A 14,678-nucleotide genomic window follows, 5' to 3' on the forward strand; every position below is an offset into this window, starting at 1 on the left:
GTACAACAAATTTTGTCCAAGTTAGACTTTTCCACTTTGTAAATTGCAGAATGTGTGTTGGTTTTTTTTGGTACAAATTATTTTTCATTGAAATAACCCAGAATCTCAGTGTTACCGATTCTGTGCATTGCTTTTATTGGATGCTCTTTGTTTCAACGGCACGAAGAAGGGATCCTACTTCTTTGCTACCCCCAGCCAGGACAGACCCTGGAATGCTCTGCTGTGCTCACATTTCTTTTCTCGGGCTAAGCAGCCATCAAGAATCCCGCGCCCCCCCTCTCTTCTAACCTCCTGACCTGGCGTGGAAGAGCCCCTCCCCCCCCCCCCCCCCCGGGGTAGCACTTAAACTGCCGGTAATAACAAATCCCCCCCAGGGCCAGGACGAGAGCGCTGGGCGGCGGCGGCGGCGGCGGCTCCTCCGTTGCCTCTGACATCACAGCCCGGCAGCTCCGAGCTCTCAGCCTCCTCTCATTCCGCTCCAGTCCTGCGCCCCCTCAGCACCAGGCAGCCCGGGCAAGGCAGGCACTGGCAGCCATGCAATTCCTCGCTGCCTCCTTCCTGCTGCCTCTCTTCCCCGCTCTCCTTCTCTGCGCCAGGTGAGTGAAGGGAAAACATTATGTACATATATACATATACAGTACGGCTGTGGCGTTTGGGGTGTCTGTCTGTCTGTTGTTTTTTTTTTTTTTTAAGAAATCTCTTGCCATGCGTGGAGATCTTTTCACAGCCTAAAGATTTCGTTCCAGTTTCTTCTGGGCTTGCAACTTGAAGGAGGCATGAAGTGGGCTCGCTGTTTTCCGATCATTTCTCATCGTTTATGATCAGAGCCGCCGGCTTTGCATTGGCTTAAAGCTTTTTGCATGTTGGCAAAACATTTCACAGATCTAGAGTAGCAATCTGGGAGATCATTTTTTTTTTTTTTGGCAGTGAAATGACAGAAGCAGCTGTATCCGAGGTTAAAGTTAACGCTGTCACCGTATCAGTCCGCTCCAGTGTGGCCACTTGCACGCATTTCTGTGCCTCGGAGCTGAAAATTGCTACTTTCGACTCAGAACGATAGATTGGGGCAAGTCTTTCCAAGCCCCTGATTTGCATGTGAAACCCCCCCCCCCCCCCCCCCAAGCGCAAGGTTTAAGCTCCCAGTCTGCCTTTGTGTTGGGCAAATGAAGAGGATGCCTGAGCCGTGAGGCTGGTCTGGAAAACATTTTGGCAAAGTTGCCGGAATGCGGAGCCGGCGCTGCCACCCGCGGTGGGGAAGGCAGGCGCGCGCTGCAGCTCGGACAACTCCGGGCAACTTGGGAGCGCGCGGACATAGCACAGCATTGCCTTGCCTGCCCCCCCACCAGCCTTTCAGTCCAAGCACAGATGGTGCGGCTACTGCTGCCTGCAGCGAGATCTTGCCGAAGTCATTTGGAAAAGGAAGCTCTCAGTTACTGCTGTTTGCAGCCTCCCCTACTGCATATCATCAACAAACAAAGCATCGTGCTCCTCTCCTCCCATAAGCAAACTTTTTAGATTTCACTGAGCGGAGGTCTCCTCCGTGTAGATGTCTCATCACTTCTGCAATGGATTAAGTTAGTCCAATAAAACGGTATCATCTTATAATATTTTTATTTTTTTTTTGCTTATCTTTCCGTGCATTCAAGTGGACTAACACAGTGGCCACACCGCTTTAGCGCGTTTAGAATCTCTCTGTGGCAATTTTTTTTTTTAGCGTTAATGCTGTTTTGAGAGAGCTGTCAAGTTGCTTTTCTGCTTGGAATACTTTTATCTTGCACTATGAGTGTGATCGTTCAGCAAAAGCAACTGCAAACAAAAGTTAGATTCTCTATGAGGGGGCATCAAATTTACTTTGCCTGGGCAAAATCATTGGCAGAGGTTGAGCTTTGGAGTCAAGGTGGGGAAAAAATTGGATAGATAAAAAAAGAAAGCCATTGGTGAAAGAGAGCGGAAAGGCAACTTGAAGGAAGTAGCAAGGGTATCTGATTTCATGTAGTCCACAAGAGCCTGGTTGATGGATTATCCTTCATTTATTACTACATAAATAAAAGTTATTAATAATATCCATCTAGGCAGCGCGTCATGAGGTGATTAATTTGGTTACCATAGCCCAGTGAACTTGCTATTCAAACTGTTGAAAACTTGGAGGTTAAGCAGTATGAGGAAGGTCATGCAATAAGGACTAAGGAAAGCAAATCTGGTCACTGATCTGCAGTTCCTAGCTATAAATGCAATGCCATATCATGGTTTTATGAGCTCTGCTTTCGAGTAGTCTGTAGAACGCTGCAATAGTATTCATTGAACTGTTGTCTCATTCCCTTTGAGTGTGTGGTTGGGCGTCAGTAATTATGAGGTTGATATTCAGCACCACTGAGCCGGATAGTCAGCGGCTGCTGAATATCTGACCGAGGTTAGTGGCTGTCACTTATCCGAATAACTACTTTTCTGGCTACGGGGTGGACAGGAAATGTGCATATTGGGGAGGAGTTACTTATCCGGTTAACTTAGCCAGATAAACCAGATAAGTCTGAATATCAGCATTTAAGTTAATCGCATAAGTTAGACTTCCTCAGGAATTATCTGGCTAATACCCCATGTGCGTTAGCCGGCTAAATTTTATCTGGTTAATATCACGTGAGTTAGCCAGCAAAGTCTTATTTGACTAACTTACCTAAATGTTCATCTTTGAATATCTACCTCTATGCATCCAAAATCAGAGATTGGGTAAACTGCACAAGAAAAGCTTCAGTATCAACCAAATGTTAAAACGTTTTGACTATTTAAATTGATATTTCTCAGTTTTCTTAGACCTGGGTCTTCCTGGGCAAATCTCCCAGTTACCATAAGATTCAAGATAGCTTCTAGAATTCTCCAACAGAATGCCTCCATGCAAAACTTAGCCAGTGGTTATCGGTTAATAATGTCATCTTCACGCCCTCGTTCACTAAGCCTCAGATTAACCAAACTGTGATTTATAACCCTGCTGCCTAGGGAATCTCCTGGTGCTGTGGCAGCAAAAGGACCCCCCAAGCAATGCAGAACGGCAGCCCCAGGAATGTTGAGTCACCATTGCTTAAAGGGGGGGGGGGGGGGTCGCTCAAGCCCAAGTCAGTCCTCCTCCAAATTAGTAATAAACCCCAGGGGTCTACATAGACCCTCCCAGAGGTGGCCATTATGGTGAAAAAGGAAAAAAATAAAATAAAATAAACTTTTAAGCAACAGCAGAAGCTCTGCCTATTCCCCAATCCCTTCCCTTCACTGACAAAACCCTGCCATGGGAGGCTGGGAGGCCAGAAGACCGGGATCCACTCCTCCCACTCTGTCCCACTGCTGGACCCATCCCTTAGTAAAACATATTACCCTGGTGGTCCAGTGCCATTTTAGAAATATGCTGCTGTCCAAACCTTGATCCTAGGGACTCTGAAACTCCACTGGACCACCAATGGCACGTTTTAAAGTTAGGGAGGTCTGGGGGTGTGAATTAAGTGTCCACTAGACCACTAAGAATGTATTTTTGTGTATGGGGGTGTTCTAGGGGTGGGTCATACGTCAGTGGACCAGATTACCAGGGCTATATGTTTCACTAAAGGGGGATATGGAGTGAGCTAAGGTGTGGGGGTAGAGGATCCCAGCCTCTGTGCTTCCAGGGCTGGGTTTTTTCAGTAGCAGAGAGGGGGTGAGGTAGGGATTCTGCCATTGCTTAAAAGTTTATTGTATTTTTTTTACTTTTTCACCACAGTAGCCTCCTCAAGGAATGGCAGGGGTCCATGCAGATCCCTGGGTTTATCACTACTTCAGAGGAGAGGACAAGTTGGGGACGAGTGGCCCATTTAAGACTAGGCTGACTCCTGAGTCGTAGCTAATTTCAATTCAAATAACATGGCTTGCGAATTTTTCAGGAAACCACATTATTTGATTAGCATAGTTTAGAGCATTAAAATATGTGCGGTGCAGGGGCCTGGATAACAGAAGATATTTGCAGTATCTCGTATTATCCCTATGTTAGTCCATTTACCGCACAAGAGGTTTTTTTTTCGCGCTGTAAATGGCCTAATGCAGCTTAGTGAATGAGGCCATAAGATGGAATAATTTTGAAGGGAAAAACTGAGATATCCAATCTTTCTATCTTTGATGATGATCTCTTATACTTCATTGTAGATTTAAGTATGAGGTAAGATTACTGTCATCTTGAGAATAATATAGCAGTGTGTAACATGAATACAAGTCCACAATCCATGCTTAAAATTTCAGTGGAAAGTAGCAAGGTCTTGATCTTATCTCTTCACGGTATGAAGTGAAGTGGTACCCTAAGGGTTTTACACATGTAAATGTTCTTTACCTGTGTAAGTGGGCTTTTGAAAATTGCTACAACACATGCTATTGAATTGCCAATAGGTTTTACCCGTGTTAAAATGGCTTTTGAAAATTGCTATGATGGTATGTTAGATTGAAAATGTACCTGTAAGTGTGAATAACAAAATTGATGCCATGCAGTCTACATCTTCAGCTTCCTGATACGTGTGTGTTGAAACATGCAAGATCAAAAAGCTCCTCCTCGTTACAAATAGCATGTCTTCCAACAGATAAGAATTAGGTTTTAGAGAGTTTAATTAATTCGTGGGCTTAATGTTCTATTCTGTACTTCATACAATTTTAGGGATCTTATTTATAGTTCATGTAGATTACAGAATGGACACCATGTAACTGAAACTCTGCGGAGATATTTCATGGTAGGGTTGCCACAGTTTAACGCAATTTAACATTACCCGAAATTCCCCTATGGGCAGAATAACATCCACTTACTGTAATTTAATGTGATGGCACCGAATAGTGTGGCATAACAAATTATATTGTCAAGCTATGTGCTTGCTATCATGTACTTGCATTTGATCACTACTTTGGTAATCTTTCTAGCTGTTTTTCCAGTGAGAAAAACACAGAAGGAAGGAAGCTTGGACTTGTAGGGATTTTTTTTTCAATCAGTGAAATGTGTTATTAGGCCGAAAGATATGTTGGCCCGCTGATGTACATTGTGGAGTCCTGCCCTGATTTCCAAAATGGGGAAATTGTAACAGTATGAAACAAGCTAGAAGCCTAAAAAGATGTTTGCTAGGAAAAGGTGAAGATGTCTCCGAAGAAGGCCAGTCTGTTTGTGGTATTTATTACTTCGTGTGAGGGTACAGCTAATGTACAATCTGCGACCTTACCCAAAAAGGTTTGTTCGAGCAATTGCTAAAGCAAAGAAGCAATTCAATTTATCTGCCTGATAAAATGGCTTTGCTCAACACATCAACGGCCACCGTGAGTAGCAAGACGTTTTCCCCACCCTGAGGTTTCTTTAGAAATTCTTTCCTGACACGTTGCCATGTACACAAAGCTATCTCCATTTAGTATCTTCTACCTGGGCTGAAATCCACTCAGCAAGTTACTCAATGATAAATGCGGATACAGGCCATTTGTTCGCCAGCTTCATTTGGGGACATCGCCTTTCCTTATTTCTGTTTTCCATTTACAGTTCAAGACTCTTGGCTAGAAAATTCTAATTGCACATCTGGACTCACCTGGCAAAATGAACACAGTCAAAAAAAAAAAAGTGTGCTTGAAATGAAATAACCATCATCATAATTTGCATTCATATTGCAGATGATTTCAAACTGCCCACATGACTGGAGAGCCCGAGGGCAATTTTTCTCCATGGTCTCTGCAGCGACATTCAAATGAAAAGGAGATGTGTGCCGGCTCTTTCTGTGAATAATTTTTATGATGTATAGGTTTGAAATGGTTTTCACTTTTTTACCTAACTGGAGATGCCTCCACTACAGTCTGGGTAAAAGGTCACGGGCTGTGGAACTGCGTGTATATAGAGTGGGTATTTTTCAAATTGGTCGTTGATGCCGAGCTGCGTCCCAACATGCTTTCCCATGCTAATTACTCTGGAGTTAAAATGAATACAAATCTAGCTACCAGTTTTGGTGCCCAATCTGTGTGAGAGCTTCCAAAGGGAAGGAGGCATATTGTTGTTGCTGTTAGAGTTAAGAAAATGAAAGCATAGGGTTATAGAGGGTCAGATGGGGAGTCAATGGAAGAGCTGGTTTTGAACTCAAGCCTTGGGAGTAGCACAGACCCTTGGTTCATCAACATAAGTTCATGTATTATTGACAACTCTGCAGCCATTGTCTGAGACAGGATGCTAACATAAGAACATAAGAAAATGCCATACTGGGTCAGACCAAGGGTCCATCAAGCCCAGCATCCTGTTTCCAACAGTGGCCAATCCAGGCCATAAGAACCTGGCAAGTACCCAAAAACTAAGTCTATTCCATGTTACCATTGCTAGATGCTGGCCTAGAAGGGCCATTGGTCAACGCGGCTTGACCTTTTGTATGTTCCCTTCCCTTGTGATTCTGCAGTCTGTAATGGAAAGAGTTAATTATTTCACTATTAGGCTGTTGTGCTATTTCTGGGTAGGCAATGCTTCCAGAACGGTTTCCCCTTTTTGCTGTAACTGTATTGCCTTTCAGTGATTATTCCCTGCTGACTGTAGGTTTGCATTCATTGTACTAAACGTTTTTAGCTGCAGCCTGTCCTAGCACCAGGTTTTGATACTGTACAGTACAGTTGTTTTGTTATCCTGCAGCACTTCACAAAGCTGTTTCCTTCATTCTATGCCACAGAGCTCAGCTTTGTCCATTCTGTGCTAGCATATGGTTGTCTGTTTTTTTTAATCCATGAAGCCCAGAGCCAAAGCTCTCTCTCCCTCTTAAACACTCTCTCACACTACAGAGCAAACATGTAAACTCAGTAAAATGCATAATGATATTATTGCTAAAATTCATTAAACATATACAAATAATAGGTCCATGAAAGGAAGCACAACTGATATTTGCTAATTTAACAGCAGAAACATGATCACACTTTTTCTAAAACACTGTTCCACAGCAGCCTCAAATTGCCTTTGCAAAGAGTCAGTAATTTACCTCAGAAGAACAAATGCCACATGGGGTGACTAATGACAGCTTAAAATAGACCTTGAGACTTTGTTAGAATGGTGCTAGCACAGTGCAAGCAAACTCCTACAATGGGTCATTAAAGCTGCTTCAGAGCACTGCATTGGGTCTTGGAACTGTTGGTGGGTACAGCTCACTTGAAATGTGATAAAAGGCAGATGCAAAGTAATTGTGGTGGAAAGGCTATCTACAAAGTCCTCAACTCAAAACAAGGGTACAAGCACTGCCCACAACCATGGTAAGGATCATTGAACTCTGGGCATATGGGATAGCTGAGGAGGTTTGGAACTTTACTCCATCCATCAGCCTTCCAAAGTTTCTCTTCTTACTTAGGGTCCTCTTGTTTCTCAAAAGAACTGGGATTCATGCCTTCTGATATATGTTTTACAGGATTCCATGATTCAATCACAACATAAGGTTATATGTCTTATTTTAGGCTTCTTGTTGTTAGTTTAGTGCTCTTTTTAGGGTGATCATACAGGTCCATGCCCAGGGGGACAATCTGAGTCAGTTCTGGTTTTGCCCCATGGAATGCCTCTGTATCGCTCCATGGTGAGACCGCACCTTGAATACTGTGTACAATTCTGGTCGCCGCATCTCAAAAAAGATATAATTGCGATGGAGAAGGTACAGAGAAGGGCTACCAAAATGATAAGGGGAATGGAACAACTCCCCTATGAGGAAAGACTAAAGAGGTTAGGACTTTTCAGCTTGGAGAAGAGACGGCTGAGGGAGGATATGATAGAGGTGTTTAAAATCATGAGAGGTCTAGAACGGGTAGATGTGAATCGGTTATTTACTCTTTCGGATAGTAGAAAGACTAGGGGGCACTCCATGAAGTTAGCATGGGGCACATTTAAAACTAATCGGAGAAAGTTCTTTTTTACTCAACGCACAATTAAACTCTGGAATTTGTTGCCAGAGAATGTGGTTCATGCAGTTAGTATAGCTGTGTTTAAAAAAGGATTGGATAAGTTCTTGGAGGAGAAGTCCATTACCTGCTATTAAGTTCACTTAGAGAATAGCCACTGCCATTAGCAATGGTTACATGGAATAGACTTAGTTTTTGGGTACTTGCCAGGTTCTTATGGCCTGGATTGGCCACTGTTGGAAACAGGATGCTGGGCTTGATGGACCCTTAGTCTGACCCAGTATGGCATTTTCTTATGTTCTTATGAAGTTCTGATTTCCCAATTGAGTTCTTTGAGTAAAAGAATACATCTCCCAGCATGCCATGGGTTAAAAATAGGACTGGTTAAGCTTAGAAGACATTTAAAATGTAGAAATGTCTCACTGAATGTTCTGGATCCTCAAAAGCAAAAACAGTGTTCTTACTGTGCATATATTCTTTTTATAGTAGGAAAGAAATTGTGAGAAACTTAAATTGTGAACCATCATGCTGCAAAGTATAACACACGCAATTCATTAAAAGAATGCATGCTTGAATTTTAACATTTCAGTTGTATAAAGCAAACCTTCACAAAATACATGAATATTAGAGCTCTGGCAAATCACAGTAGTCCTGCATTTTTTTAAATTGTTCAAACTGTTTATTAAACTTGAATACAACATGTGCGGCAAGCGGGTGCTCCTACGCTCGCCACATATAATAGAAAATACAATTAATTTTTTGATTACATTCATTATTTAAAGCACCCCATTCCTCTACTGTTGATGTCGATGGCACTGACCATATGTTGCTACGGTAACCCATGCTACGGTAACCCATGGCAGAACAGTAGAGAGAACTGGCACTACATGAGATCATGGAGAGCTCTTCAGCCAGCAGCCACTCTCTCTCCAATAGAGACAGGTTACATCAGGCTGCCCCCTAGTGGCTGGTATAAAAGAAGCAAGCATTATCTTCCATTTTGAATTCTTTAGCTTTTAGGGAAGACACATTTAACTGAGGATTAGGTTTCTAAACCTTATGCTTTAGATTTTTAGGTATCCGCCTAAGTAAAAATAACTTCCAGAGATTATATCTAGTCTATTTTTAATGGCTATCCTTTGAAAAAGGCTTCAGTTTGGAATTTTGATTGGTATTCAATTTTCCATTATCAACAAATATATTAGAATATGGAGGGTATTATTACACTATTATTGTTGCCCACCCTCCAACAGCTGAAATTGTAGCCATGGCACGTTTTTCATTTCATTTTACACATGATGTAAAACCGTTTCTCAGGATTATTTTTATATGTATGTCAGTATGTACATTAGATTATAGAGGTCAAATAGCCTTTTTTGGCCATCCTGTTTCTAAGTTTCTAATCTTTTGAAAGAGTAACACAGAATGTTAGAGCTGTACCATGTTCTCAATTTATCCAGACAATATTTTCTACCAGTGGAACAAAGTCTTGGTAAATAGGTTCCATTCTTTTTGTTTATTCGCAGGTTCATTGCTTCCTCACAGGTCCTTCAGGGACTTGGAGAGTTGCCAGACAGGGAACAAGAGTTCTCTTGGCACACACCAAGCCCTATAACATGGGATAGCTACTTGCAAGAAATTATTTTCTCCTTTTGATAAGATATAGTGCTATACTTTAGCACTGTATGTACCTAAAGATAATTTAAACAGACAACTGTGGGAGCACTGAGAGGAGAGGATCACCTTGCTGGTGGCTGAAAGGAATCAGTAAGCTTTTGCTTGGGACATTGTCTTTTTTTTTTTAAAGTATTGGGGCAAAGTTAACTATTTGATAATATTATTTAGTGTGCTTGTGCTTTTAATAGTCAGTAAGGCAGCAAATAAACAGAAGTTAGACTGTATTTTTAAATAGTCAGTCAGAAAGGCGCTAGTAAACAGAAGTTAAGAGTGTTTGTATACTTTAAAAAAAAAAAAAATTGCCAGAAGCTAGGAGCAGTGTATACCTAAGTAAAAAGGTTGAAAAGTTCAGTTACTTACCTTGGAAAAGTGTTGAGGTAGTGTGATTTGGTTTGATTAGGTACCAACATTTGTTAATCAAGAAAGCAGTGAGTCACTCTGGCTGACTAATTGAAGTTAGACTGTATTTCCCAACCCTCCCATCCCTCGCCCAACAACACCTTATTGAGAGTTTGATCATTCCCGTGTAGGCAACTACCAGACATATAGTGAATTCACTAATACATTTAAAGGACATTAATTAGACACATTCCTACTCCCATAGCAACCTAAAACTTAAGTAGGAACTGAACAAATTTGAGATGAAGGCAGCAGTCCAGCAGCAAGAGGGGGGCTTCCCAGATTTTACTCACATAACTTAGACGCATTTATTCCCCGTAAGTTTGCTTTTACATGCCTAAGTCAGAGGATTATATAACATTGCACACGACAATGAAATTACCTGTTTTACCAATTGGTTTACCAGTTCACCCAGTCTATCTGTAGTTCATGAAGACCCTCCTGGCTCTTCAGCCTGGTCTCCCCATTCCACCTAAACCCCCCTACCCAGTCATTTTTTTCACTTTGGAGATGTTTGTGATCACTTACACCAGATATTGAACAGGAATAAATATACACAAGTGAAAGACTTAAGCAAGTCACTTTTGGCAGGTTGTAAAAAAGCAGTTGATGTGAGTAAATGTTGGCCCCTCCCCAAAATGCCCCTGGTCCACCCCGTTTTATACGCTCAAGTTTGCTCCCCGACCCTGATATACGTGCACATGTTGTGGCTTTTAAAATAGTGTATACACGCATACATGCTATTTCATGCTTGCACACGCTGTTTTCTACATGCATATCATTTGAAAATTCACCTCTTAATGTCTACAAAGCCTCATTTTACTATTATATCAGATGGAAGCCCTTTGGTAGCACAGCATAGCCATGTAGAGTAGTGGGCATTAATTCAGTAATGGCTTAGAGATAAATGTGTCCCTACCGAATCATAATTTTAGAAAAATGTCAACATTGTTTAGGGCTAGTTGATTGTCTCTAAGACCATTAGAACATACGAAGTGCCAATTTGGGTCAGACCAGGGTTCATCAAGCCAAGTATTCTGCCTCTGACAGTGGCCAGTCTGGTTTGCAAGTACCTGGCAGATCCCAAATAATTGATCTTTTTCACTTCCAGTGGTAAGTGATGGCTTTCCCAAGTCTACCTGGCTAGTAACTGTTTATGGACTTTTCCTTCAGGAACTTGTCCTATCCTCTTTTAAACCCCAGTACATTAGTTGCCTTGACTACGTCTTCTGGCAGCAGATTCCATAGCTTCATTGTGCACTGAGTGAAAAAAATACTTCGTACGATTTGTTTTAAATCTGCCAGTTGCTAGTTTCATAGTGTTCCCTAAGCCTAGTGTTTGAAAGGGTAAATAACAATTCCCTATTTACTCATTCTATTCCACTCACAATTTTACAAATTTCAATCATGCATCATCTCAGTTGTCTCTTTTCCAAGCTAAAGAGCCCTAATCTTAACCAATAAGTCTTGATGCTTTTGCTGCAACGTCGCTCTCTGCTTCAGAAGTGAGTTGGGGGTTGGAAGGAAAGAGGAACTTGGATTAAGAGACAACCAACCCAAGCCATAGCTTTTTTTTTTTTTTTTTTACAGTCTGGGGTATGATGCGCAGACATTGGGGGAAAAACAGAGGACTGCTTCTATGGTCAACTTCATAAGCAAAGCACATCAAGCAGGACTGACTGATACATGAGGGTAACCTGCACGGCACGGCAGATACTGCCTTGGGAAGCCTCCTGGGCAGACTGGATGGACTATTGGTCCTCTTCTGCCTCATTTCTGTGTTTCTGTATTTCTAAGTAATCTGTTTAGCCTGTCTCCATAAAGGAGATTTTCCATTCCCTTAATCATTTTGGTCTCCTATTCCGAATTCTAGCCTCTATCTATCTTGCAAAATAGCTAACATGGTAAACAGACACATTGTCCCATAGCTGCAACTTAGGAAGATATCTATTGGATTGGCTTGGACTTTTGAATTTATAGTTCCATAAAATACTTATTTAGGCATTTATAAAAACAACAACAAATAAAGCCTGGAGAAAACAGATTATATCAAATCTCCCTATCAATAAAGTACCACTTTGTTTTCATATTTTTTTTTCAAATATCTATTGGCAACAAGATATATTGGCTGACCAAAAAGCAGAGTTACATCCAGTAAGCTCCATAATAGAAAATGTCCATTAAACCAAACTTGTCTGAGGGAATAGTAGCAAAGTAAAATAGTAATTGAAGGCAGATAAAGACCAATGATCCATCATGTCTGCCCAGCAAGTTGCTTATGGTAGTAACTGTCACTCTGGGCAATTCCTCACCTCCCCATACCTTTTGTTAAGGGTAGAAATTGCCGCTTCATGCAAGTTACTCCCTTTGCCTTCTGCTAAGAGTGGTAACTGCTGCTCTGTGCACATTACCCCCCCATGCAGAAATGTTATACATAAAGTTAATTTAGTTTACATTCCTATCCTCTAACCTCTAAGGATCAGTAATGTTTATCCCATGTCCTCTTGAATTCGAATACCATTCTCGTCTTCACCCTTTTCAGGAGGGTGTTCTGGGCATCCACCACCCTCTCTGTGAAGAAATATTTTCTAAGGTTGGTTCTTTGAACCCACTTCCCTCGAGTTTATTATTATGAACCCCTATTCTACAGTTTCCTTTCCAACAGAAAAGGTCTGAAGTATGTGCATCATTAACACCTTTCAGATATCTGAATGTTTGCATCATATCTCCCTTACACCTCCTTTCCTCCAAGGTATACATATTTAGATCCTTCAGCCTCTCCTCATAGGTCTTTTGATACAGACTCTACACCATTTTGGTCACTCTTCCATTGACTACTTCCAACCTGTCTCTATCCTTTTGGAGATACGGTCTCCAGAACTGAACACAGTACTCCAGGTGAGCATCATCTGTATAGGGCATTAACACCTCTTTTTTCCTGCTGCTTATTCCTCTCTCTCTGCAGCCCAGCATCTCTCTGGCTTTAGCCACCACCTTGTCATATTGCTTTGTTGCCTTCAGCTCTCCAGACACTATCACCACAAGGTCCCCTCTTGGTCTGTGCTCATCAGTATTTCACCCCCAATCACATACAGCTCTTTTGGATTATTTCACCCCCAAATGCATGACTGCACTCCTTGGCATTGAATCCCAGCTGCCCAACCTTCAACCAAGTTTTCTTAAATCCCTTTTCATTCTCTCTTCTCCTTCAGGTATATCCACTCTGATACAGATCTTAGTATTATCTGCAAAAAGACAAACTTTTCCTTCTAACCCCTTTGCAATGTCATTCACGAAAAATTAGTGGCATTGCGGAGATGTTAAAGGAAAAGGCTGTCAAGGTTATATTACAAGCTACCAACACATGCATTTTTATATTCTGAAAGTGTTATAAGCATTGCACAGTCTATAAAGTACAGAGCTGTGAGACTTGTGTTCAAATCCCCTCATTACTAGAGATGTGTGAATTTTTAAAAGTTTGTGAATTAGTTCAGTGAACCCCATGAGAAGTTTGTGTCAAATCTTTATCTGAAATATGTTTATTTGATTTATATTCCACTTTGCAGGCACTTCAAAGTGAATTACATTCAGGTACCATAGGTAACATATATCCAATGTGGATTTCTCAAATTGACAAATATCCATTGGCAGTCAAGTCCAATTTATTGGATCTACATCAGGAAGATTTCAGGCAGATTCTTGTGGCAGTGGTGAATCCACATTGGTTCTGGTTAGATCTCAGAAAGAGCACTAAATTCAGCGTTCAGTTTTCCTCCTATCTCTTCTCATTACCTGCTACTGGCTCTGTAACTAGTCTAGCTTTCAGGAAAGTTTTGACTCATCTTGTGATTAAGCTCTTTATTCTTCTTAATTCTTTCCCTCACAGTAGTAAGAACTTCTTTCCAACCTAGGCGTAGTTGTAATTTCTGTTCCTGGGTTATTCAATATTTGCAAAGCACTTTGGAACCTCCAGGGTAGCATTCTCTGAAATGCTCCCTGTTCTATGTGCAGGTCCCGAGAGGCAGGAAGAGCTCCAGAGTCTCAATGTGTGAATGAGATGATGGTGCAGGGAAGAGGGATTCAGTTTTGTAAGGAAATAGACAACCTTTTGGGGAAGGGGGAGACTTTTCCGAAAGGATGGGCTCCACCTTAACCAGAGTGGAACCAGGCCGCTGGTGCTAACTTTTAAAAAGGAGATAGAGCAGCTTTTAAACTAGAACAAGGGGGAAAGCCGACAGTCACTCAGCAGTGCATGGTTTGGTGGAATGTATCTTTGAAGGATACTAATAAAACAGGAGAGTTAGGGCATCCCAACAGAGAGGTTCCAATAAAAGCAAAAGTAGTCCATGTACCTATAAGTAAAAAATCACCTGAGCTAAAGAATTCCAAATTATCTATATAAATTGAAAAGCAGGTGTTAATACAAACAAAAAACACACTTTGAAATGTCTGTATATCAATGCTAGAAGTCTAAGAAGTAAGATGGGAGAGTCAGAATGTATAGCAGTGAATGATGAGATAGATATAATAGGCATCTCAGAGACCTGGTGGAAGGAGGATAACCAATGGGTCAGTGCTGTATCAGGGTAGAAATTATATCACAATGATAGGGAGGATCAATTTGGTGGGGGTGGAGAGATATAGAGTCTAACAGAATAAAGATCATACAAGAGACTTATATGCTCAGTAGAATCTATATGGGTAGAAATCCCATGTGTGTTGGG

At 41.5% G+C, this 14,678-nt stretch overlaps 1 protein-coding gene across 2 annotated transcripts in view; it reads left to right on the forward strand.

Moving 5' to 3' along the window:
• The first annotated feature begins 366 nt into the window (after positions 1-366).
• The window catches only part of LUZP2 (leucine zipper protein 2), a 279,647-nt gene continuing 265,335 nt past the window's right edge, over positions 367-14,678 (forward strand). For both annotated transcript variants that reach the window (XM_029582400.1, XM_029582402.1), the window contains exon 1: positions 367-596. In XM_029582400.1, the coding sequence (XP_029438260.1) occupies positions 535-596 (62 nt within the window). In that variant the 5' untranslated portion in view covers positions 367-534. The remainder of the gene's footprint in view (positions 597-14,678) is intronic.

The sequence above is a fragment of the Rhinatrema bivittatum genome, chromosome 17 (genome assembly GCF_901001135.1).
Source record: "Rhinatrema bivittatum chromosome 17, aRhiBiv1.1, whole genome shotgun sequence".
NCBI classification, from domain to species: Eukaryota; Metazoa; Chordata; class Amphibia; order Gymnophiona; family Rhinatrematidae; genus Rhinatrema; species Rhinatrema bivittatum.